Genomic DNA, 22,404 nt, shown 5'->3' on the forward strand with positions numbered 1-22,404 from the left:
TGGTGCTGAGGAATGGAACCCAGGGCCTGATGCTTGCCAGACAAGTCTACCACTGAGCCACCTTCCCAGCCCTGATTGTTTAATTTCTGAATGAAATCAACCTTTTCAAGCTAGGAACAGAGCTATGGCTTCTCCTTCCCTACCTCCAGATAGTATCTGAGTCACTGGCTGGTTATGCTACATCTCATAGTTGAAATATTATGAGATCTATGTAATTAAACAAGTATATTTTTATAAAACTCACGACATTGGTGATGAATGCAGAATCCAAAGAATTCGTGAGTAGGAACTACTTTTCTAAATAAATTATATCACTACACTGGGGCTTGATGACATATTTAGTGGTGTAAATGGATAGTTCCTCTTTGAAAGGTGATTTGGCAGTATCTTAATTTTTTTAAATGTACCTATCCTTTGACTCAGTTCTTATTTCTGCTTAACACCGCCCCCCCCCCCCACTTTTTTTTTTTTTTTTTTTTTTGCTTTATTTTTCAGATAAGTTCTCCTGTTTTTTGACTGGGGCAGCCTGGACAGTAATCCAACTGCTTACCCTTCCTACATAGCTGATTACTAGCAGCTTTGTACTAGCATGTCCCCTCCCCCCCTTTTTTTTTGAGATGGGGTTTCACTAATGTTTTTCCTGGGCTGGCTTCTAACCACAATTCTCCTTATCTCTGTCTTCAAGTAGCTAGGATTACAGGTGGCTTGATTTTTATTTTTCAGGTTATTTGCATCAAGAAGGCAAAAGAGTGGTATGAACATACTGTTCACAAGACATGCAATAGTCCTAATATTGAAAGGCATGCATATGCAGAGTACAGTACAATAGTAGCTACCATCTGACTAAAACTTATCAAGTTTTTTTGCTGCTATTTTACCCCTACAGTATCATTTCTTTAAGAAAAAAATAAAAAGGGCATTTTCTTTCAAGATAACAATTTTTAGGATATTTGGAATCTAGTCCATAATCTAATTTCCCCAATTATATCAACATCTTCCACAATTGGTTTTTAAATGGTATGTAAACGAGGTCCCCACTCATTGTATTAGTCGGCTGTGTCTTAGATCTTTAAATCAGAGCAGTCTGCCTTGCAGACTTGTTACAGGAATGACTTCTCTCTCTCCCCGCCTCCTCCTATGTGTATGTATTTACTAGGGAAAAGCCCATACATTTTTTTTGGGGGGGGTGGGGAGGGTCAGTCTTGGGGCTTGAACTCTGGGCCTGGGTGCTGTCCCTCAGCTTTCGGCTCAAGGTGAGTGCTCTACCACTTGAGCCACAGTGCCACTTCCAGTTTTCTGGTGGTTAGTTGGAGATAAGAATCTCAAGGACTTTCCTGCCTGAGCTGGCTTTGAATCAGGATCCTCAGATCTTAGCCTCTTGAGTAGCTAGGATTACAGGCGTGAGCCACAACCTCTGGCTAAATATCATATATTTTGAGTTCCTGGAACCCAGTTCTGTATGGAAATGCTGCATATGGTTATGAACATGGTGCTTTTTGCCCTGCGCCAGTGGCTCACACATGTAATTATCCTGAGAGGCTGAGATCTGAGGATTGCAGTTGGAAGGGGAAGGAAAGTCTGTGAGACTCTGACCTTCAAGTAACCACTAAAAAGCCCCGAGTGGAACTGTGGCCTAAGTGGGAGAGTGCCAGCCTTGATCAAAAAAATGTCAGTGACACTCCCTTATGACCCAGTCATACCACTTCTAGGCATCTACCCTGAACAACAGGAACCAATATACAAGGACACGTGCACCTCCATGTTTACTGCAGTACTGTTCACAATAGCTAGGATATGGAAACAACCCAGATGCCCCACCACAGATGAATGGATCCAAAAATTGTGATATCTATACACAATGGAATATTATGCAGCCATTAGAAATGACAAAACAATGGCATTTGCAGGGAAATGGATGGAGCTAGAAGGAATCATGTTGAGCGAGGTAAGCCAAGAGCAAAGAGACAAACAGTACATATTCTCCCTGATAAGTGGATGCTAAATCCAAAATGTTAGCTGTTAAGACAAAATTAACAGGACTTAAGAAACAAAGAACTCCACTCATCTAGTCAAACCACTACTAAATATCCCCATGCTGCTGATCACATGTATGGTGTATATGTGTACACCATTATATGTTATAGACTGTGATAGACAATTTGCTCCAGGAAAGTTAGAATGAACTTGTGACTTTAAATAAGCATCATTATTCCACAATACTGTGAAATTTGGGAAATTATGTAGTCACTTAACCACAATTAAAAAAAAAAAAAGAACCTCGGGGAAGGTAGGGAGGGAAGGGATGGTAGGGGGAAAACAATGGAGGGGGTAACAATGCTCAATAGGAAGTGTACTCATTACCTTGCTCATGTAACTGTAACCCTCTGTATAGTATCTTTACAGTATAGTATCTTTTTTTTTAATTTTATTTTATTTTATTTGAGAACATACTGTACAGTATAGTATCTTTACAATAAAAAATTTAAAAAAATGTCAGGGACAGCTCCTAGCCAGAATTTAAGCCTCAGGACTTGCACAAAAGACGAAACAAAAAAGACAGTACGTCCCAATTCATGTTAACTCCTTACAACAACGAAGCAAACCCAATTTTGGTCTCCACAGAGGCAGCCTCGACACCAGGGGGCAGGATCATCACCTCCTTCTGAACAGTCGAGGGCTCAGGCAGCCCCTAGACCGAGAACATGGGCTTGACATGAAAAAAGGTATTCAAAGGAAAAAGTTGGCTAAATTCAACGGTAAAGGGAAATCGCGGAAAGTCTGACTTCCGAAAAGGTCACCGGGCTTGGCTTACAACGGGGGGGGGGGGGGGGGGGGGGGGTCGAGGAGGGGTCAGCAGCGGCCGCAGTTGGTAACCGAGAGACGGAGGGTAAACAGAGGCAAGCTGCCCGAGAGGGAACGACACCCGCCGCCACGCCGCACGGGGCAGAAACCGGGACGCGGAGAAAAGCCGTCCCGGGCCGGCGCAGAGGCGAGCAAATCTCAGCGAGGAACCCTGGGCGTCGCCAGGCAGCTCTGGGGCCGGTTTTTCTAGGAGCTGCAGCAATCTGGGACTGGGGCTCGGAGCAACGACTTGCAGAACGGGAACCGCCTCCCTCACCAAGCCCAGGGCGAACTCCAGGGCGCGCCCCAGCAGGTGATTCAAATCCCGCGTGACCCCTGCACAAACACCCCGATGTCAAATCCCGTGCCTCCGCCGCGGGAAGTAGTCCCTGGCTGCGCTGGCTCCAGAGGCAGTCTAAAGCCCGAGACGCAACGACCTCGGCGGGTGGGTTCCGACAGCGGCGAGCCTGCAGCCAATCCCTGAAGAGAAGGGCGTATCTAGCTCCGCCCCCGCTTGGATCCCTCCGCCCGTGCTGGCTGTGCTGAGGCCGAGGGAGTCGCCATTTTGGATGCTCAGTGGCCCGTCTGAAGTCGCTTTTCCCGTTTTTACGTCTGGATTCAGCTAGGTGAGTGTGGCATTTTCAGTCTCAGGGGTCTCTGTCTCCTCTTGCTCTGCGCCTTGGACTTTAGCAGTCCTTAGACAGCTGTAGGGCCCGCGGTTCCAGTGGCTCTCGGAGTGTCAACGCGGGGAGGAAGGGAAGACCGGGAAGTGGGGTCAGGCCGGAGGTCGGGCCTGGCGGGCCGCGGGGTGGGGGGCGGCCGGGGCGGGATGCGCGCGGCGGGGCGGCCAGCTGCTCGGACGCCGCTTGGTCTTGGACACCGCCGTTAGCAAACTTTGCCGTCGTCTTCCCGGCCCCCAGGCACCTTCCCGGGGGCGGAAACGTGGCGGCGCGGGCTCCGGGCGCCGCCCCCGCCGCGGCTCCCCGCGGGCCCAGCACGCTGGGGGTGACCGGTGTCCCCGTGGCCGTTAGATACTTCGGGGCCCGGACGCCTCAGGCCGCGCGCGGCCCCCTCCGCACACCCCCCTGCGGCGTGCCGAGCCCGCGACCCGGGGCTTTGTTTCCTCTCTTTGTGGTTGGTGTCTGCGCTGCCTTTTCCGGGTGCGGGAGGTGGGTGCGTCCCGGGAAGGCAGTCGCGCGCCCGGCTCGCCGTGGGAGAGTCGCCCGAGGCCCCGCCGCCGCCCCCTGCCTCCGCACGGCAGGGGCTAAGCAGCCCTTGTGGAGCATTGCACGGTGTGTTTTTTTCCACCTAGAGTACTACTTCTACTACTACTACTTCTTCTTTTATGATTTTTAAAGTAATCGTACAAAGGGGTTTTCATCAAGTCAGCTTCCGAGGTACGTTGCTTCTTGGTATTTTTAACTTTTGAATTTCAGAAAACTTGGAACAGACCTAAGAGCACCAGCATTCCCTCCTTATTTAGTTTGAGAAAGGCGATGAACCCAAATCCAGTCTTGTTTCAACTATACTTTTTATGGTATTTTTCTTTCAACTTTATACACACGAACATCTTCCCTTTCCCACCCAGCCTTTTGACTATCGTACTCAAACCATTAGTTCATGGGGGATTTTTTTTTTTTTTTTTTTTTTATACAACTTCTAGGAATTCTATTTTCTTGGATGGAAAGACTTGCTCTAATAGTTAATTAGAAGCTAAACTGAGGACCAGAGCCACACGCCTGTCATCCTAGCTACACAAGAGGCTGAGATCTAAGGACAGAATCCAAGCCAGCCTGGGCAGGAAAGGCTTTGAGACTTTATTTACAATTAACCATTAGAAAATCGCAAGTGGAGTTGTGGCTCAGAGTGGTAGAACACTAGCCTTGAACAAAAGAGCTCAGGACAGTGTCCAGGCCATGAGTTCAAGCTCACAACCAAAAAAAAGATAAAAAATAATTTGGAATTTGTGAATTGGAGGGGAGAAAGGGGGGGCGGTGTGCGAGTGTGCACATGTCTGTGTTGGCCCTGGGGCTTGAACTCATGGCTTGGGCTAGCCCTGAACCACTTGAGCCACAGCTCCACATCCAATTTTTTGGCAGTTAATGGGAGATCAGACACTCAGATATTCCTTCCACTCCTGGCTTCCATCTTGATCCTTAGATCTCAGTCTCCTAAGTAGAATTACAGGCATGAACCACCATTACAAAGCAGTAATAACATTTTAAAATCACCCAGTTTTTTAGAAGTCGTCAGGCTTGAGCTCTGGGCCTGGACCCTGTCCCTCAGCTCCTCAGTTCAAGGCTAGCACTCTACCACTTCAGCCACAGCACCACTTCCTGTTTTCTGGTGATTTATTGGAGATGAGTTTCATGAACTTTCCTTCCTGGGCTGGCTTTGAACCATGATCCTCTGATCTCAGCCTCCTGAGTAGCTAGGAATACAGGCGTGAGCCACTGGTACCCAGCAGCTTTTTAGATCTTAACACTTTTTAAAATGGCGTTACCATTTTCTCTAAATTATATTACATCTCTGTCTCTTCCTGTATTTCTGACTTCTACAGCATCTGCAGCTTAAGGATCCTTCACTACTGTCTACTTGATAGAATCAAGTTCCGGATAGAATCAAGTTCCGGTGATAGGTAGTATGGATTTTTTTTTTTTTTTTTTTTGGTCCTTTGGTTTGAACTCAGGGCCTTGCACTTACTTGCTAGGCAGGTACTGCTGAGCCATCCTCCAGCAGTGTTCTTACACTGGGTGATTTTGAGAAAGGGTCTTGCTTCCTGCCTGATAGAACACCTTGTCTTCAGTCCTTTGCTTCCCACCATAGCTGGGATGACAGGTGGGCACCACCTGGTCAGTAGAGATTTTATTATAATCTATAGTGAAAATACAGTTAATTTCCCGTTACACTGCACATTAACTGCTTTTCAAGGGATTTAACTATATTTTACGGAAATGCATCCTAGTTCCGTAGTGTGCATATTTCTACTGCCATGTTGCATTTCTCAACTGCAACACTGTAGTCACACTTAAGTCTGCTCACACCATTTAATTTATAAGAAATGCTAGAGGAATGGAGAGAGGAAGGGCAATGAATACAGTGATATTCAATGTACACATCTGAAAATGTAACCCCATAACTTAAGGGTGTGGGTGTAGTTGGGAAAGATGAGGGAGAATGGCAGTGACATTGCTTAAGATGTGTTGTATTCATAACTGATCTGTTGAATTGAAACCCCTTTGTAAAACTACTTAAAGATAGTAATAGGGCTGGAAATGTGGGGTAGTGGTAGATTGCATGCCTAGCATGCATGAAGCCCTGGGTTCAATTCCTCGGTATCACATAAACAAAAAATATTAAAAAAAAAAGTAATTATAATAGAGAAGTGTTAGTGTGACTTTCCTGTCCCAGCTGGCTTTGAGCCATGATCCTCAGATCTCAGCCTTCGGCGTAGCTAGGATTACAAGCCTTGGCCACTAGCACTCAGCTTTTAATCTCGGTCTGTTTATACTGTTAGTATTTAATTATTGGTGTAGTTACTGAATGTTTGAATGTAGAACTACCGATTTATTATTCATTTTGTTCTATTTTCATTACTGTTGCTGCTGTCCTGCCTTTTGGGTTAATCACTTTTTAGTATTCCAGTTTAAAATCTGGTATGTGTGTGTGTTGGTGGTACTGGGTATTCAAGGCCTTGACGGTCTTTTCCGATGTGATTTGAAGTATTACAATCTTTGCTGAAATCAAGGATTTCCCTTCCAGCTTCTCAAAGCAAGAGTTCCTTTTGATGCCTTTTCTGTCTGTGCTCATGCTCAGTTCTGGGTTATGTGGCTTTCCATTCATTCTAGGGAGTAACAGAGGCAAGAAAGGTGATTAACTCACTGAAGGTTTATTGGTTCTTCAAATTCTTGGTGTGCTTCTGTTTGCTTTTATTCACTTTTTCCAGTCTTGAAATAGCTGCTACATGAATTCTGTTCAAGTTTTATATAGCTTATTTCAGTGAGAGAGATTCTGAGCCTAGAATCCTAATCTCCCCCCCCCCCTTTTTTTTTTTGGTCGGTCGTGGGGCTTGAACTCTGGGCCTGGGCGCTGTCCCTCAGCTCTTCAGCTCAAGGCGAGCGCTCTACCACTTGAGCTACAGTGCCACTTCCGGTTTTCTGGTGGTTTATTGGAGATAGGAGTCCCACGGTCTCTCCTGCCCGGGCTGGCTTTGAACCTCAATCCTCAGATCTCAGCCTCCTGAGTAGCTAGGATTACAGGCGTGAGCCACCAGCGCCCGGCTTCCCCCCCCCCCCCCCCCCTTTTTGGCTACTGTTTTACCCATGTTATTTACTGCCATTAAATTATTTTTTTTCTTCTTTTTTCTCCCAGCCATGTGGCTTGAACTCAGGGCTTGGGTGTTATCCCTGAGCTCTTCTGCTCAAGGCTAGAACTCTACCACTTTGAGACAGAGCTCCATGTCCAGTTTTCTGGTGGTTAACTGGAGATAAGAGTCTCATGGACTTTGCTTCCCCAGGCTGGTTTTGAATTGGGATCCCCAGATCTCAGCCTCCAAATAGCTAGGATTACAAATGTGAGCCACCAGTACTCAGCCCATTAAATTCTTATACCTGTGTGTTTTGGTTCTGTGCACAAACTTCTTTGATGGAGTATATGTGCTGAAGTAGGATTCCTGAGTCTTAAGGTATATGTAGTTTACCATAAAGCATATATTTCATTAAATACTGCTAAATTGATGTCTAAAATGAACAAAGACAAATATTTATCTTGGCCAGTATTTGTTTTTCTTTCTAATTCTGAAGGACAATCCTAGGACTGTGGAATATGCTGGGCAAGGGCTGTCATATGCTGTAATTCTGCTTGCACTTCACAGCTCAGATTTGATTAGTTGGATAGTTAAAGGTGTTTTTTTTTTTTTTTTTTTTTTTTGGTGTTGGTCCTGGGGCTTGAACTCAGCACCTAGGCACTGTCCCTGAGCTTCCACTTGAGCCATAGCTCCACTTGTGGGCTTTTTTATTGAAGATAGGAGTCTCAGGGACTTTTCCTGCCTAGCTTTGGCCTTGAACTTTGATCCTCAAATGTCAGCCTCTTGAGTAGGATTACAGGTGTGAGCCACCCATGCTGAGCTACAGGTGGTTTTTTTTTCTTTTCTTTCTTTTTTTGTAGCTGGTGGGGTTTGAACTCTTCCTCTGAAGGCTAGCACTGTACCACTTTGAGCCACTGCGTCATTTCTGGGTTTTTTGTTAATTAGAGATAAGAATTTCATGCACCTGGCACGAGTGGCTTACACATGTAATCCTAGCTACTCAGGAGGCTGGAAGGCTGAGATCTGAAGATCACGGTTCAGAGTCAGCCCAGGCAGAAAAGTCCATGAAATTATTATTATTTTTTGGTTGGTTGTAGGGCTTGAACTCTGGACCTGGGCTCTGTCCCTCAGCTCTTCGGCTCAAGGCGAGCATTCTACCACTTGAGCCAGAGCACCACTTCTGGTTTTCTGGTGGTTAATTGGAAATAAGAGTCAAGGACTTTCCTGCCTGGGCTGGCTTTGAACTGTATCCTTAGGTCTCAGCCTCCTGAGTAGTGAGGAGAACAGGCATGATCCACCAGTGCCTGGCTCCATGAAATTCTTATTTCCAGTTAGCTACCCAAAAACTGGGAACAGAGTTGTGACTCCAGTGTTAAGAGTACTAGCTTTGAGTGAAAAGGCTGAGAGGCAGTCAAGCCCTGTGACTGACCAAAAAAAATGTTTCACGGATTTTACCGTTGTGGCTGGCTTTTGAACCATGAACTTCAGATTTCAGCCTCCTGAGTAGGCATGAACTACCAGCCACTTGCTGAGGGCTAGTTTTTGTTAATACTTCTCTTAGAGATGTTAATTAGATTTGCACATTTGATTTATCCATGTAAGCTAGAGTTATTGTCTACTAAAATTTTGCAAGATCTTTGTAGGACTCATGATGGACTCATAGTCAAGAGTACTTTTTATCTTATTCTGTGTTTTCTTATTTAAAAACTCATTATTGCCAGTTGCTCACTGTAGCTACTCAGGAGGCAGAGATCTGAGAGTCACAGTTCAAAGCTAGATCAGGCAGGAAAGTCCTGAGATTCTTATCTTCAATTAACCAACAGAAAACCGGGAGTGGCACTGTGGCTCAAGTGGTAGAGCGCTAGCCTTGAGCAAAAGAAGCTCAGGGACAGCGCCCAGGCCCACAGTTCAAACCTCACGACTGACCAAAAAAAAAAAACAAAACTAAAGAATCTAAAAAAGTTTCTTACCCAATATATGTCAATACAATTTTTGTAAGTATTCACCAATATAGAAATGCATGAGAAAATACTAATGCTTCTAACTCTCCAGAGTTTATGCTTCAGAACATTCAGTACATTTTTTTTTTTTCCTAGTTCTGGGGCTTGAACTGTGGGCCTGGGTGCTGTCCCTGAGCTTTTGTGCTCAAGGTTTGTGCTCTACTATTTGAACCACAGCTCCATGTTTGACTTCTTTTATTTAACTGGAGATGATGAGAGTCTCATGGACTTTCCTGCCTGGGCTGGCACCTTTCCAGCCATAGATGGGTTTTTTGTTTACCTTAACTGCTGTGAAACACTTGGCAAATAACGCTCAGCACTAGACTTCTGTAGTGTCGTCCCCCCGCCCCCCCCCCGCCCCCCCCCCCGCCAACTTTTCTCCCTCTTTTATACTCTGTGTAGGGGAGTAGATGTTAATATTCTGTGGTACTGAGTACTTGCTTTTATCCCAAAGGCTGAGCTAGTACTATTTGAGGAATTAAGGATAGCTTTGGTGGGGCTGGGAAGGTGGCTCAGTGGTGGAGCGCTTGCCTTGCATGCATGAGGCCCTGGGTTTGATGCCTCAGCACCACATAAGCAGAAAATGCCGGAAGTGACTCTGTGGCTCAAGTGGTAGAGCGCTAGCCTTGAGCTGAAGAGCTGAGGGACAGCGCCCAGGCCCAGAGTTCAGGTCCCATGACTGGCAAAAAGAAAAAAAAAAAAAGAACTTTGGGGCCGGGTGTTGGTGGCTCTCACTTGTAATCCTAGCTACTCAGGAGGCTGAGATTTGAGGATTGAGGTTCAAAGCCAGCCTGGGCAGAAAAGTTCCTGAGATTCTTATTTCTAATTAACCACCAGAAGAATGGAAGTGGTGCTGTGACTCAAGTTGGTAGAGTGCTTGCCTTGAGCTGAAGAGCTCAGGGATAGTCTCCAGGCCCATGCGCTCCAGGACTGTCAAGAAGAAAAAAGAAAAAAAGAATAGCTTTGGATTTAGCCCTAATTTTAATCTTTTTTCATCGTTAAGCCTTGCTGAGACTGCTGAGAAGCAGGAGGAGCTCTTGCTCCCTCGTAGGGTTTTTTATTTGCTTGTTTGTTTTTTTGTTGGTTGTGGGGCTTGAACTCTGGGCCTGGAGACTATCCCTGAGCTCTTCAGCTTGAGACAAGCATTCTACCATTTGAGCCACAGCGCCACTTCCAGTTTTCTGGTGGTTAATTGGGGCTAAGAGTCTCATGAACGTTCCTTCCTGGACTAGTTTTGAACTGTATCCTTAGTTCTCAGCCTCCTGAGTAGCTAGGATTACAGGCATGAGCACCAGCGCCCGACTCCCTTGTGTTTTTGTCATACCCAATACCAAAATACCCATTTCATCCATCACAATCCTTATAGATTTCAAGTCCAGATTTCAAATGCCACTGCTGATTGCCCCAGTGTAAGCTGTAGGAGATCCTTGTCTGAACTATGGTGGTAGCCTTCTCACTGGCTCACCTGCTTTCAGTATTGTCTTCCTCTGATAAGTTTTCTAGAAAACAGCTTTGGCTTATTATGTTAAATAATCTCCTCTTGTGGTGTTAGATCCTGAATTAATTTTGACCCAAAATAGCATGTTGCTCCTTTTTTTAGGAGGAACAGCACAGCATGCTGGGCTCTGGATTTAAAGCTGAGCGTTTACGAGTCAATCTGAGATTAGTCATAAATCGTCTTAAACTATTGGAGAAGAAAAAAAGTGAGTAGTGTGTGATTGCTTTATCTTTTCTTTCCACAAATACTTCCCCAGGTACCAATATCTCAATCTCAGTTAAGATACATTTCTGCTCCCTCCTTTTTTTTTTGTAGTCCTGGGGATTGAACCTAGGGCTAGGGCTTCATGCACATTAGGCAAGTACTTTACTTTTGAGTTATGTCCCCGCCTAGAATTTCTGCCTTTTCTGGCTAGGCTGAGTCTCTTTGTTAAAGAGGAAAGGACCTAGTCTATTCATACATATGCATTTGTGGATATAGACAGTTGTGTATCAAATACTGAGAGAAAAAAATTTACATCTGTGTTCAACACATTATTCCTTAAACAATAACAACCAGTAACACCTATTTAGCATTTAGTATGTAATCTAGAGGTGATTTTGAAGTGTAGAGAAGGATGTTATAGAAGATTTAGAAGAGGTTAACGGGAAATGGAAATAGGTTAACTGGAAATACGGTGCCATTTTAGTGAGGGACAGAACCTCTTCTGAGTTTGGTATCCCTAGGGTGTTCTGAAACTAATCCTTTTTTCTGTCTTCTTAATGTGCTGGCAAGGTCAGCCTATACTGTGTTCTTATGTACACAGTGCAGCAAATGCCAGAGTAGTTGAGGCTGGAGAAGATTAGCTAAGGGATTAATGTGAGCTAGGATATAGAAAGATCCAGGTTCTGTTGACTACTGCTGTGTAACTGGGCTTTGTGCATTAGCGGAACTGGCTCAGAAAGCAAGGAAGGAGATTGCTGATTACCTGGCTGCTGGGAAGGACGAGCGAGCTCGGATCCGCGTGGAGCACATTATCCGGGAGGACTACCTGGTGGAGGCCATGGAGATCCTAGAGCTGTACTGTGACCTGCTGCTGGCCCGGTTTGGCCTCATCCAGTCCATGAAGTAAGATCACCTCTGGGAGTTGAGACTGGAGTAACTGTACATGTATATGTAGGGTGCTTGGCACCATGGGGCATTTCACATTCCCTGGCCTTTTTTCTATCAGCTATTTGAAGATGTCTTTTCAGAAAAGAATCTGAAATTTAAAAGTCTACCTTTCAGTCTGGATTCAGCTATTTACCAACTTTGATAGACTCATTACTTAATTCCCCCCCAAGTAGGATAACAACAAAATGGCTAGAAGTCCAGAGTTAAGAATATTTATGAAATAGTTTTACTTTTTTGGTGGTAGTAGAGTTTGAACTCAGGGCCTCACATTTGATATGTGGGTCTTCTACTACTTGAGCCACACTCTCAGTCCTAACAAGTATATGACAGAAAAGCTAGGGTTTTGGCCAGGTGGTGATGGCTCACTCCTAGCTATTCAGGAGGCTCAGATCTGAAAGTTGCGGTTTGAAGCCAGCTCGGGCAGAAAAGACCCCGTGAGACTCTTATCTCAATTAACCACTCAAAAACCAGAAGTGATGCTGTGGCTTGAGTGAGAGAGTGCTAGCCTTGAGCATGAAGAGGCTTAGGGACAACACCCAGGCCCTGAGTTCAAGCCCCATAATCAACAAAAAGAGTAATGAAAAGCTAGGATTTTGTTGGCCTGTGTGAAAGAATTAATTTAATTAATTAAATACATTTATTATTAATAAACAATAAATTAATTAAAGAATTAAATTTAATTAACTTTATCCTTGATTAGGGAGCTAGATCCTGGTCTATATGAATCTGTGTCTACACTGATCTGGGCTGCTCCTCGGCTTCAGTCCGAAGTGGCTGAGTTGAAAATAGTAAGTACAACCAGTTTCAGTGATGTCTGTAGTTTCTTCATGTTGTTAGGAAGGTTGGTTAGTGTATGTCACTTGTGGTTATTTGACTAAGTATTTTGTACCCTTCTTCAGCTGTTTTTAAAATACACAAATTCTTTACTCATTTCCAGATCTTGTATCATAGGGAAGAACTTTTTTGCCAGTCCTGGGGCTTGAACTCAGGGCCTAGGCACTGTTCCTGAGCTTCTTTTGCTCAAGGCTAGCGGTCTACCACTTGAGCCACAGCGCCACTTCTGCCTTTTTCTGTTTATGTGGTACTGAGGAACCGAACCCAGGGCTTCATGTGTGCTAGGCAGAGCACTACCACAGAGCCACATTCCTAGCCCAAGAAAAACATGTTTTAAGAAGTCAACTTTCTATGTACTTCTAGATGTATTTTTGAGATGGGTCATTATTTAACCTTATACAAGTAGAAATTTTTTCTTTGGCTAGCACTTGAGCCACAGCTCCACATCGAGCTTCTTGGTAGTTTATTGGAGATGAGAATCTCAGGACTTTCCAGCCTGGGCTGGCTTCATACCATGATCCTCAGATCTCAGCCTTGTGAGTTGCTAGGATTACAGGCGTGAATCACTGGCGCCCAGCTAGAGTGTCACTTTTTGCCTGTGCTGGCCTAGACCAAGATCCTGTTTAATGCTTCCTACTGTTGCTGGGATGACAATGTTAAGCTTTTTCTGTCATGATTGGGTCTCGTGAACTTTCTTGCCAGAGCTTGCCTGGAACTACTCTTTCCTGATTTTAGCCTTTGTTTAGCTGACAGGTGTTTACTACCATGTCCATCTGTTAGTTGAGATAGGGGTCTCACAAGCTTTTTGGCATGGGCTAACCTTAAACTGTTGATTCACCAGTTGCCACTTCCTAACGTGATAGGCCACTCCTGAGGTGGTAGGCAACCTTACAGGTGCATGGCCCATATTTCTTGTACTCTTTCCTTGGGCTCTGCACTCAAGGCTCATTGATTGCATTTTAGGCTTGCATATTGGCCATGTTCTTTTCACAGAAGGCCTCTGTACATGTTTTCTTTTTTCTTTTTGGTTTGTCATGGGGCTTGAACTCGGCCTGGGCGCTTTCCCTGTGCTCTTCAGCTCAAGGCGAGCGCTCTACTGCTTGAGCCACAGCGCCATGTCCGGTTTTCTAGTGTTTTATTGGAGAGGAGAGTCTCACGGAGTTTCCTGCTCGGGCTGGCACAGATCTCAGCCTCATGAGTAGCTAGGATTACAGGCATGAGCCACCAGTGCCTGGCCATGTTTTCTTTTTATGGAATGCACTTTAGTGTTCAGTTGATCTCTAATTATCTTTGTGTGTATATACACACACGCGCGCGCGCGCACACACATGCACGCACGCACACCTGTTCTTGGGCTTGAACTTGGGGTCTGTGCTCTGTCCCTAAGTTGTTTTTGGTAAAGGTTAGCACTTTATCACTTGAACTACAGCTCCACTTCTGGGTTTTTTGGTGCTTAATTGGAGTTAAAAGTCTTGCTGACTTTCTTTCATGGACAGGCTTCAAGCTGTCATCCTCAGATCTCAGCCTCCTGAATAGCTAGGACTACAGGAGTAAGTTACTGGTGCCCGACTTAATCATCCTTTTTATCTTGGCAAAGCACTGTTCCCTTCAGGCAGCCACGTCTAGCTTTTCTGATCAGGATTCTTCTGTTACAAGTTGGTAATAGTATAGCGTATGTCCCCATGGGAACACTTGGTGCAGCTGTATTTGCATCTTCATGTTGATTTTGTGCAAAATTCTGGTGGTGCATATCATAATGGTTATAAATAAAATGTGGTATTTGGCTGTCTCTTACTGATTAAAAGAACTCATAGACTTGGAAACCCTGTAATAGAACCAGGTTTACTTTTTTTTTTTTTTTGACAGTCATGGGGCCTGAACTTTAGGCCTGGGCACTGTCCCTCAGCTCTTCAGCTCAAGGCAGCTACCACTTGAGCCACAGAGCCACTTCTGGCTTTTTCTGCTTATGTGTTACTGAGGAATCGAACCCAGGGCTTCATGCATACGAGGCAAGCATTCTACCACTGAGCCACCTTCTCAGCCCCCAGGTTTACTATTGAAAGGAAGAAATGTAAAACAGTTCATGGGAAGGGTTTGGGTTATTTACTGTTCTTTTTTTCACTGTAGGTTGCTGATCAGCTCTGTGCCAAGTATAGCAAAGAATATGGCAAGCTATGTAGGACCAACCAGATCGGAACTGTGAATGACAGGGTAATGTACATATTTGGTGGTTGTGAATCAGCGAGATTATTGCTGTGGTGACTTGTTGGCTTAGTTATTGATAGTTACACATTTCATAGCGAGGATGAGGAAGAGGCCTGTTAGGATGGCAGTTCCTTTCCTATGCCCAACCCTTCCACTTGTGACTCTGAGTAGCTAGGATTATAGGTATGAGCCTCCAGCGCCTGGCTGAAACTTTCTTAATGACCTATAAGATAAGAACTAAGTTAAAAAATGAGAAAAGATTAAGCTTGCTGTATGATGCTTTTTTTTTTTCCTGGTTGTGGAGCTTGAACTCTAGGCCTAGGTGTACTGTCCCTGAACTTCTTTTGCTCAATGCTAGTACTCTACCACTTAAGCCAGAGTGTAGCTTATTGGAGATAAGAGTCTCAGGGAATTTCCTGCTGGGGCTGGCTTTGAACTGCTATTCTCAGATCTCAGCCTCCTTGAGTAATGATTAGGATTATAGGTGTGAGCCATCAGAGCCAGTCTATAGATGCATATTAACCGTGGTCTTTCATTTACAGCTAATGCACAAACTGAGTGTGGAAGCCCCTCCCAAAATCCTGGTGGAGAGATACCTGATTGAAATTGCCAAGAATTACAATGTGCCCTATGAACCTGACTCAGTGGTCATGGTAAGTTTATCCCAGAGCACAGAGGAAATTGAATCTCTTGGTAGAACTTTCTTTAAACAAAAATCACCATATTGTTTTTCCTAATGTGAGTTGAAGACTTTTAGTTAGTACCTTTTGGAGAAGCCATAAATCATGCCTGTATATCTCACAAGATATTTAAGAATTGAGTTAGATGTATGCTGGGCGTTGGTGGCTCAGGCCTATAAGCCTAGTTACTCAGGAGGCTCAGAACTGAGGATCACGATTCAAAGCCAGCCTGGGCAGGAACATGAAACTCTTATCTCCAGTTAACCACCAGAAGACCAGAAGTGAATCTGTGGATCAAGTGGTAGAGTGCTTATCTTGAGCTGAATAGCTCAGGGACAGTGCCTAGGACCAGAGTTCAAGTCCCACAACTGACCCAAAAAAAAAGAAATTGGATTAGGTGAATAACCATAAGCACCTTGAGAATGTATAAACCTTAGTACAGATGTGTAAAATGCTTTCCCGTGAAATTGCAGGTATTGAGACTCCTATGGAGAATACTCTTAAGATGTTTATTTTGTCTGCTGTGTAGAAAGCTGAGAATACAAAGATACATAGATCACTGTCCTGAGAGCCTTACAGTAGAAGGACAGTAAATAAATAGTAATCATTCAGTGGTTAAGAATAGTGGGATCTGGTAGAAGCCCCATCCACAAACAAGCTCTTTAAGGGTTTGATGACTGGTAACAACACACACATAGCTGAGTATTCCCATTAGGGAGGTACTCTGCCAAATAGAGTATTGTTACTCAGCATTTTTGCTGGTTGAAGCCAGTATCCAAAGCTGGCCAAGGTAGGGTTTTTTAGCTTTTCTTTTCCCCCTTCTTTCCATTGCGGAACACCTGTGGAGGTCCATCACAGCTCCAGAACTCCCTGGGAAATGGTCACGTTGCATTGGAGCCCAGCTTTTCCCCATCTCCATCGGACTAGTTTTGCTTGCACTTCCTCTACCCGTGTAGGATGCTGAGAGCACTGCAGTAGACACTCACATGCTAATTCCCCTCTGTTGCTAGGCCCTTTGTTGTGGGTTAATGACTTGGCATCTTTATTTTTCTTAGGCAGAAGCTCCTCCTGGGGTAGAGACAGATCTTATTGATGTTGGATTCACAGATGATGTGAAGAAAGGTGGCCCTGGAAGAGGAGGGGGTGGGTTTACGGCACCTGTTGGTGGACCTGATGGAACAGTGCCAATGCCCATGCCCATGCCCATGCCATCTCCAAATACTCCTTTCTCATATCCGCTGCCAAAGGGACCAGTAAGTACATGTATAAAGTGAGTGTAAGACTCGAACTATAGGTTAACAGGAACATAGAGCAGTGAGAACATTTGGTCTTAGCCTATGTTTATCTTGTGGAACTACTACTAGAATTCAGAGAACATGGGGCTGGGAATGTGGTTTAGTGGTAGAGTGCTTGCTTAGCCTGCATGAAGCCCTGGGTTTGATTCCTCAGTACCACATAAACAGAAAAAGCTGGAAGTGGCACTGAGGCTCAAGTGGTATAGAGTGCTAGCCTTGAGCAAAAGAAGCTAAGGAACAGTGCCCAGGCCCTGAGTTCAAGCCCCAGGACTGGCCAAAAAAAAAATTCAGAAAACATCTTTGGGTTCAGCCTTATGTAATAAAGTAGAAAATGAAGAGATAGTGCTAATAAAACTTGATGTAGGCTTATCTGTAGGACCTGTTGCTGTTTTGCAGTAATTTTTTCCAAAAATGAGTAAGGATCATTTATTATGAGGTTGAAAAACTGCTTTTGTTGACAAGATGTTGGTCTTACTAGTAAGAAAGTCTGATGAGTTTTTGCTTATAACACAGTGAAGCATTTGACTTAGCAAGTTGAGGAACAGCTTTTGCCTACAGCTATGTAGAAATCTGGAGTTCTTTGGGGGACCTTTCAGGCCTTTATTCTTCCTTGGGGACCTCAAGTATGTACACACTCTTCTTTCTTTTCATACACAAGTCTCAGAAATTGGGAGCAGTGTATCTAATGTTGTTCTTCTTCACTTGCAGTCGGATTTCGGTGGACTGCCAATGGGGACTTACCAGGCTTTTCCCAACATCCATCCACCTCAAATACCTGCAACTCCCCCATCATATGAATCTGTAAGTGCCTGAGCCTCTTTTTAAAAGGCAACAGGAGAGTGAATCCAAGGAAGAAAGCAAAATAATGACCACAGGGAAGGCAAAGTTTTGATCAACTCAATTCCTAGTATGGGCATTGCTTCTGCTTTGGGATTTTTTTGTTGCTTCAGTCTCTTTTCCCTAGAGATGGGAAGAGATGGAACGTGGTGGTGGTGGTGGTGGTGGTGACTTGGCGTTGGCATCGCCTTGTCTGCAGTAAAGCCAGTTAGGAAGGGCCTGCTGCTATCTTAGAATGTAATGGTGCCCCAATAGGGCACTTAACTAGCTACATTTTGAGTAGCTAGACACAGAAATCACATGGAGTTGATACAGTTTTGGTGTTAGACTTGTTCCTCTGAATATGCTTTTTGAGACTTCTTTCCATCTGATGCTTTACTAAGAAAACAGCTATATAATTATTCATCTGGAGAGCTCCCCATTCCCGAGTTCCTTTTTTTAAAAAAAATCTCTAGTTGATTTGTTCTCTTTCTGGCATCAAAGCATGACCTAGAACTGTTTCTAAAAACAAGGCCTCCCTGGGTCCTTGGTTCTTGTGGATTGAGTGATTTAGTGCTTTGTCTTGGTCTGGCCATGGTGTGTGTGATAAGATAATTTTCTCTGCTTGGAAGTTTGGCATGGTTGGAAGGAGGTAGAAGAAGAAATAGGGAATAGCGGGCAGTTTCTTTGGGGAGCAGCTTAGCTTTTGGCAAGCACAGGGCTGGCACTGGTGTTGGTACTTTTTCTAGAAATGACATGGTTTTCCTCTGATAACGATCTTTTTGTTTCAGGTTGATGACATTAATGCTGATAAAAATGTCTCTTCTGCACAGATTGTTGGTGAGTAAGCAACAAAAACACTGTAGGTTTAGTGTAAACCCCCTGTCTTCTCATTTTCCTCCCTTAGAGACAGTTTGCATGCCTGAGGCATTCTATCCGAGTCCTGTCCTCTCCCCAAATAGAGCACTGAACTCAAGATTTCTTGCATTGGGCTGGGAAGGTGGCTCAGTGGTAAGAGTGCTTGCCTTGCATGCATGAGGCTCTGGGTTCAATTCCTCAGCACCACATAAGCAGAAAAAGCCGGAAGTGGTGCTCTGGCTCAAGTGGTAGAGCGCTAGCCTTAAAACTGAAGAGCTGAGGGACAGTGCCCAGGCCCCATGACAGGAAAGAAAAAAGAAAAAATTCTTGTTTTACAGCATAAATGATTTTCTCCAGTCTCTCAATCTCCTTGTGCTCTCCCACTTAACAATAAGAAACTGAAAAACTAGGCGATAAATCTGAGTATGTTTTGCAACTTTCATTGTGCCTGGAAATAGAAAAATGAGAGTAAAATAGGCCTAAAGCATAAAGTAGGCTCAATGAATTTACATGTGAGGCTTTTTTTTTTTTTTTTTACTTTTTTTTTAATGTAAAAATGCTGAACAGAGGGCTTACAGTTAAATGAGCAAGGTAAAGAGTACATTGCCTATTGAGCATTGTTGCCTCCTCCTTTGTTTTCCCCCTACCATCCCCCATCCCTTCCCTCCCACCTCCACAATTTACCCCTCCCCCCCACCCCCCACCCCGTGGTTGTAAAGTTTGTTTTCAGCATACTGTTTTGTATAATGTGAGGCTTTTTTTTTACACCCCTCCACCCCTAACAGGTCAGTCCTGAGCATCACCACGTGAGCTATGCTCCCAACATTTTTCTTTATTTTTCAGATAGAGTCTCATATTTTTTGTGTGGGCTGGCCTTCTATTTCAACTTCTTCCTGGAATAGCTATTGTTACAAGTGTGTGCCACCATGCCTGCTTGCTTTTTTAGATAATGTTGTTAATTCCCACCCTACCCCACACCCTGGGAGGCTGAGTTTTTAATTTTTGTCATGGGGTCTGGGCCCTGTCCCTCAATTCTTCAGCTCAAGGCTAGCGTTCTACTACTTGAGCCACTGTGCCACTTCCGGCTTTTTCTGTTTATGTGGTGCTGAGGAATCGAACCCAGGGCCTCATGCATGCAAGGCAAACACTCTCCCACTGAGCCACCTTCCCAGCACCCTGGAGCTGATTTTGAACTGTGATTCTCCCAATCTCTACTTTCTTTGTTGCTGTGATTATAGGCATAGTGGCACATACCTAATGCTGATTTTTTTCTTGAAGCTACCAGAGCTTGAACTCAGGACCTCAAACTTGACTTGCTTTACTTTTGTCTACCACTTGAGCCATACTTCCAAGCCTTCATTTTTTTGGGGGGGGGGTTGGGTAGGGGGGGTCCGGTCGTGGGGCCTGAACTCTGGGCCGGGGCGCTGCCCCTCAGCTCTTCAGCTCAAGGCTAGCGCTCTACCACTTGAGCCACAGTGCCACTTCTGGCTTTTTTCTTTTTGCTTATGTGGTGCTGAGGAATTGAACCCAGGGCCTCAGGCATACAAGGCAAGCACTCTACCACTGAGCCACCTTCCTAGCCCCCCCCCCCCCTTTTTTTTTTAAAGTACTGTTTTCTTCTGCCTTTTTGTCTTTTTTTCTATCAAAGGAGATGGTAAGTCATTTCTCTGGTGTTTGTAACATTATACTCTTTTCCCTCATTTCATTAGGTCCTGGAGCTAAGCCAGAAGCCTCTGCAAAGCCTCCTTCCAGACCTGTTGATAACTTTGTACTGCCGGAATTACCATCGGTGCCAGACACGCTCCCCACTGCATCTGCTGGAGCCAGCACGTCAGCATCTGAAGACATAGACTTTGACGATCTTTCCCGCAGATTTGAGGAGTTGAAGAAGAAAACATAGGCGTTTTAACCAGGTACTTGCCATGTTCCAGGAGTTGAGACTGAGCAGTTTTTCCTTGCAACAAAGAATCTCCATGAAATTCCATTTCATCTATTAACATTGAATACAACCTTCCTCAAGGCTCTCTTCCACATTCTGTGGTTTCCCAGTTCTCTGTGATATTAAGAGACCAACACCTGGAGACTCTTAAGGCCAGAGCATCTGACTCCTGGCAGCTGTGCTTGTGTCCTCTCGGAGGGATCCCAGGTTCTCTTCTGGACAGGTGCTCCCCAGGAGAGTGACAAGTTGAAGCATTGTGGGAGAGCTGGCTGGACAGTGGAGAAGGGCACCTCAATAAAGTGTTTCAGCCTTGTGTGGAGGTTGCAGACCTGCAAACACATTTCCTGGCCCAGGGATATTGTGAGAATCAAGGTCATAAGGCATTTTCTCACTGGTATGAGTAGGAGAAAGTAAATGGTTCCTGGAAGCAGAGTCTTCCTGTTGGCGTATACACTACTCCTCCTTCAGGGCACTGTTCCACCTGGATCCAGTTGCAGAATTTATTTGGAAAAAAAGTTAAATGCTCCTCTTAGCTGGATTCTCAGGGAGCCCTCTGTGGCCTTTTGCTTTATTTTGAGTGCCACGTTTCCTTTTCTGCAGAGGGCAGTACTGTATTAACTTGCTTTCCCCCAGCATGTTACTTGCAGAGGGAAGAGCAGGTCCCATATTGGGCAGAAGCCACCGTTCAAGCATAGGGTAGGCTTCCAGCTGCCTTAATAGAAGTACTCGAGTCTCTTGGGTAGTGAGCTGGAAAGCCTACAGAAGAGGGATATGCGTTTTCATTTGAAAACTTTAAAAAACACAATTGACGTCAAAATTTTGAGTACCCACGTGGCTGTAGTTCACTGCTTTCCCTGGGTGGACGAGGCTCTTAAAGCTCTAACTTATGTGCTCCCTTCCCCCCTAGCTGAGGCCATCCTCCCCCAGAGCTGGCTTTACTTTTGTTGTGTCTGTACATACCTGTTTGAAGCAACCTTTCTTTAATGATTGATTTGTGTCTCATAGCTCAGTAGCTGATAATAAAGTTAAAGATCCTGTGTCCTGCTTTTTTTTCACCGATCGGTCAACTGATGTATGAATTTGGATTTTAGTAGAGTCTGTTTTAAGCACATACTCCAGTTTGGTTCACTAGGCAGAGACAACCTTCACCTGGGGCTCGTTTAGTAATGTAGATGAGAACCATTAGAGGCTCGTTTCCATCTCTCTATTTGAACCCAGGTAGTATTTGTGAGTTTGGTTACACCTCCAGGGCAAAGTGTCCTTGTATGTCTGGTTTTAGTAAGTTGTATAGAACTTACCTATGCCCCATTTCCTTCCCACAGCCATCCTGGTGGCCAGTTGTCTGTCACTTGCTTCTTGACAGGAAAATAGCCTCGTGCTAGTCTTCCTTCAGTGTTACTCCCTTCCCAGCTGTTGCCTTAGCTCCACAAGCTACAACTTGGAGCCATGGGATTTTGATTCCTCATCAACTTAGCGTTAAAATACATACATCTCGTTGTTGGTGGTGGTTGTGGGGCTTGAACTCAGTGCTTGGGCACTGTCCCTGAGCCTTTGTGCTCAAGGCTAGCACTCTACCACTTGAGCTACAGCATCACTTGCAGTATTTCAGTGGTTAATTGGAGATGAGAGTCTCATGAGGACTTTTCTGCCTAGGCTGGCTTTGAACTGCGATCCTCAGATCTCAGCCTCTTGAGTAGCTAAGATAACAGGTGTGAGCCACTGGCATCCGGCTTCATTTTCTAACATATATTTAGATGTATATATTTAACATGCTAACTAAGATAGGAGGTAACAGGATATTTAAAAGACAGTATGATGTTTAGCTGTCAAGAAATAAGACTTCAGGGGCTGGGAAGGTGGCTCAGTGGTAGAGCGCTTGCCTTGCATGCATGAGGCCCTGGGTTCGATTCCCCAGCACCACATAAGCAAAAAGAAAAAAACCAGAAGTGGCGCTGTGGCTCAAGTGGTAGAGCGCTAGCC

At 44.8% G+C, this 22,404-nt stretch overlaps 1 protein-coding gene across 3 annotated transcripts; it reads left to right on the plus strand.

Moving 5' to 3' along the window:
* Positions 1 to 3,357: 3,357 nt before the first annotated feature.
* Positions 3,358 to 21,461, plus strand: Ist1 (IST1 factor associated with ESCRT-III). Of its 3 annotated transcripts, none has more exons than XM_042700719.1 (10): positions 3,358 to 3,467; positions 10,748 to 10,850; positions 11,572 to 11,752; positions 12,498 to 12,585; positions 14,759 to 14,842; positions 15,379 to 15,489; positions 16,572 to 16,769; positions 17,520 to 17,612; positions 18,419 to 18,467; positions 20,195 to 21,461. In XM_042700719.1, exons 2-10 carry the CDS (start codon positions 10,763 to 10,765, stop codon positions 20,383 to 20,385), a joined length of 1,083 nt encoding a protein of 360 aa, XP_042556653.1. In that variant the 5' UTR covers positions 3,358 to 3,467; positions 10,748 to 10,762; the 3' UTR covers positions 20,386 to 21,461. The 3 variants fall into 3 exon arrangements, with proteins under 3 accessions (XP_042556653.1, XP_042556654.1, XP_042556655.1); XM_042700720.1 differs by having other exon boundaries at positions 3,370 to 3,467; positions 18,461 to 18,467; XM_042700721.1 differs by lacking the exon at positions 3,358 to 3,467 and having other exon boundaries at positions 10,761 to 10,854.
* Positions 21,462 to 22,404: the final 943 nt, after the last annotated feature.

This window comes from Dipodomys spectabilis, unplaced genomic scaffold, assembly GCF_019054845.1.
Source record: "Dipodomys spectabilis isolate Male_0828 unplaced genomic scaffold, ASM1905484v1 ptg000273l, whole genome shotgun sequence".
NCBI lineage: Eukaryota > Metazoa > Chordata > Mammalia > Rodentia > Heteromyidae > Dipodomys > Dipodomys spectabilis.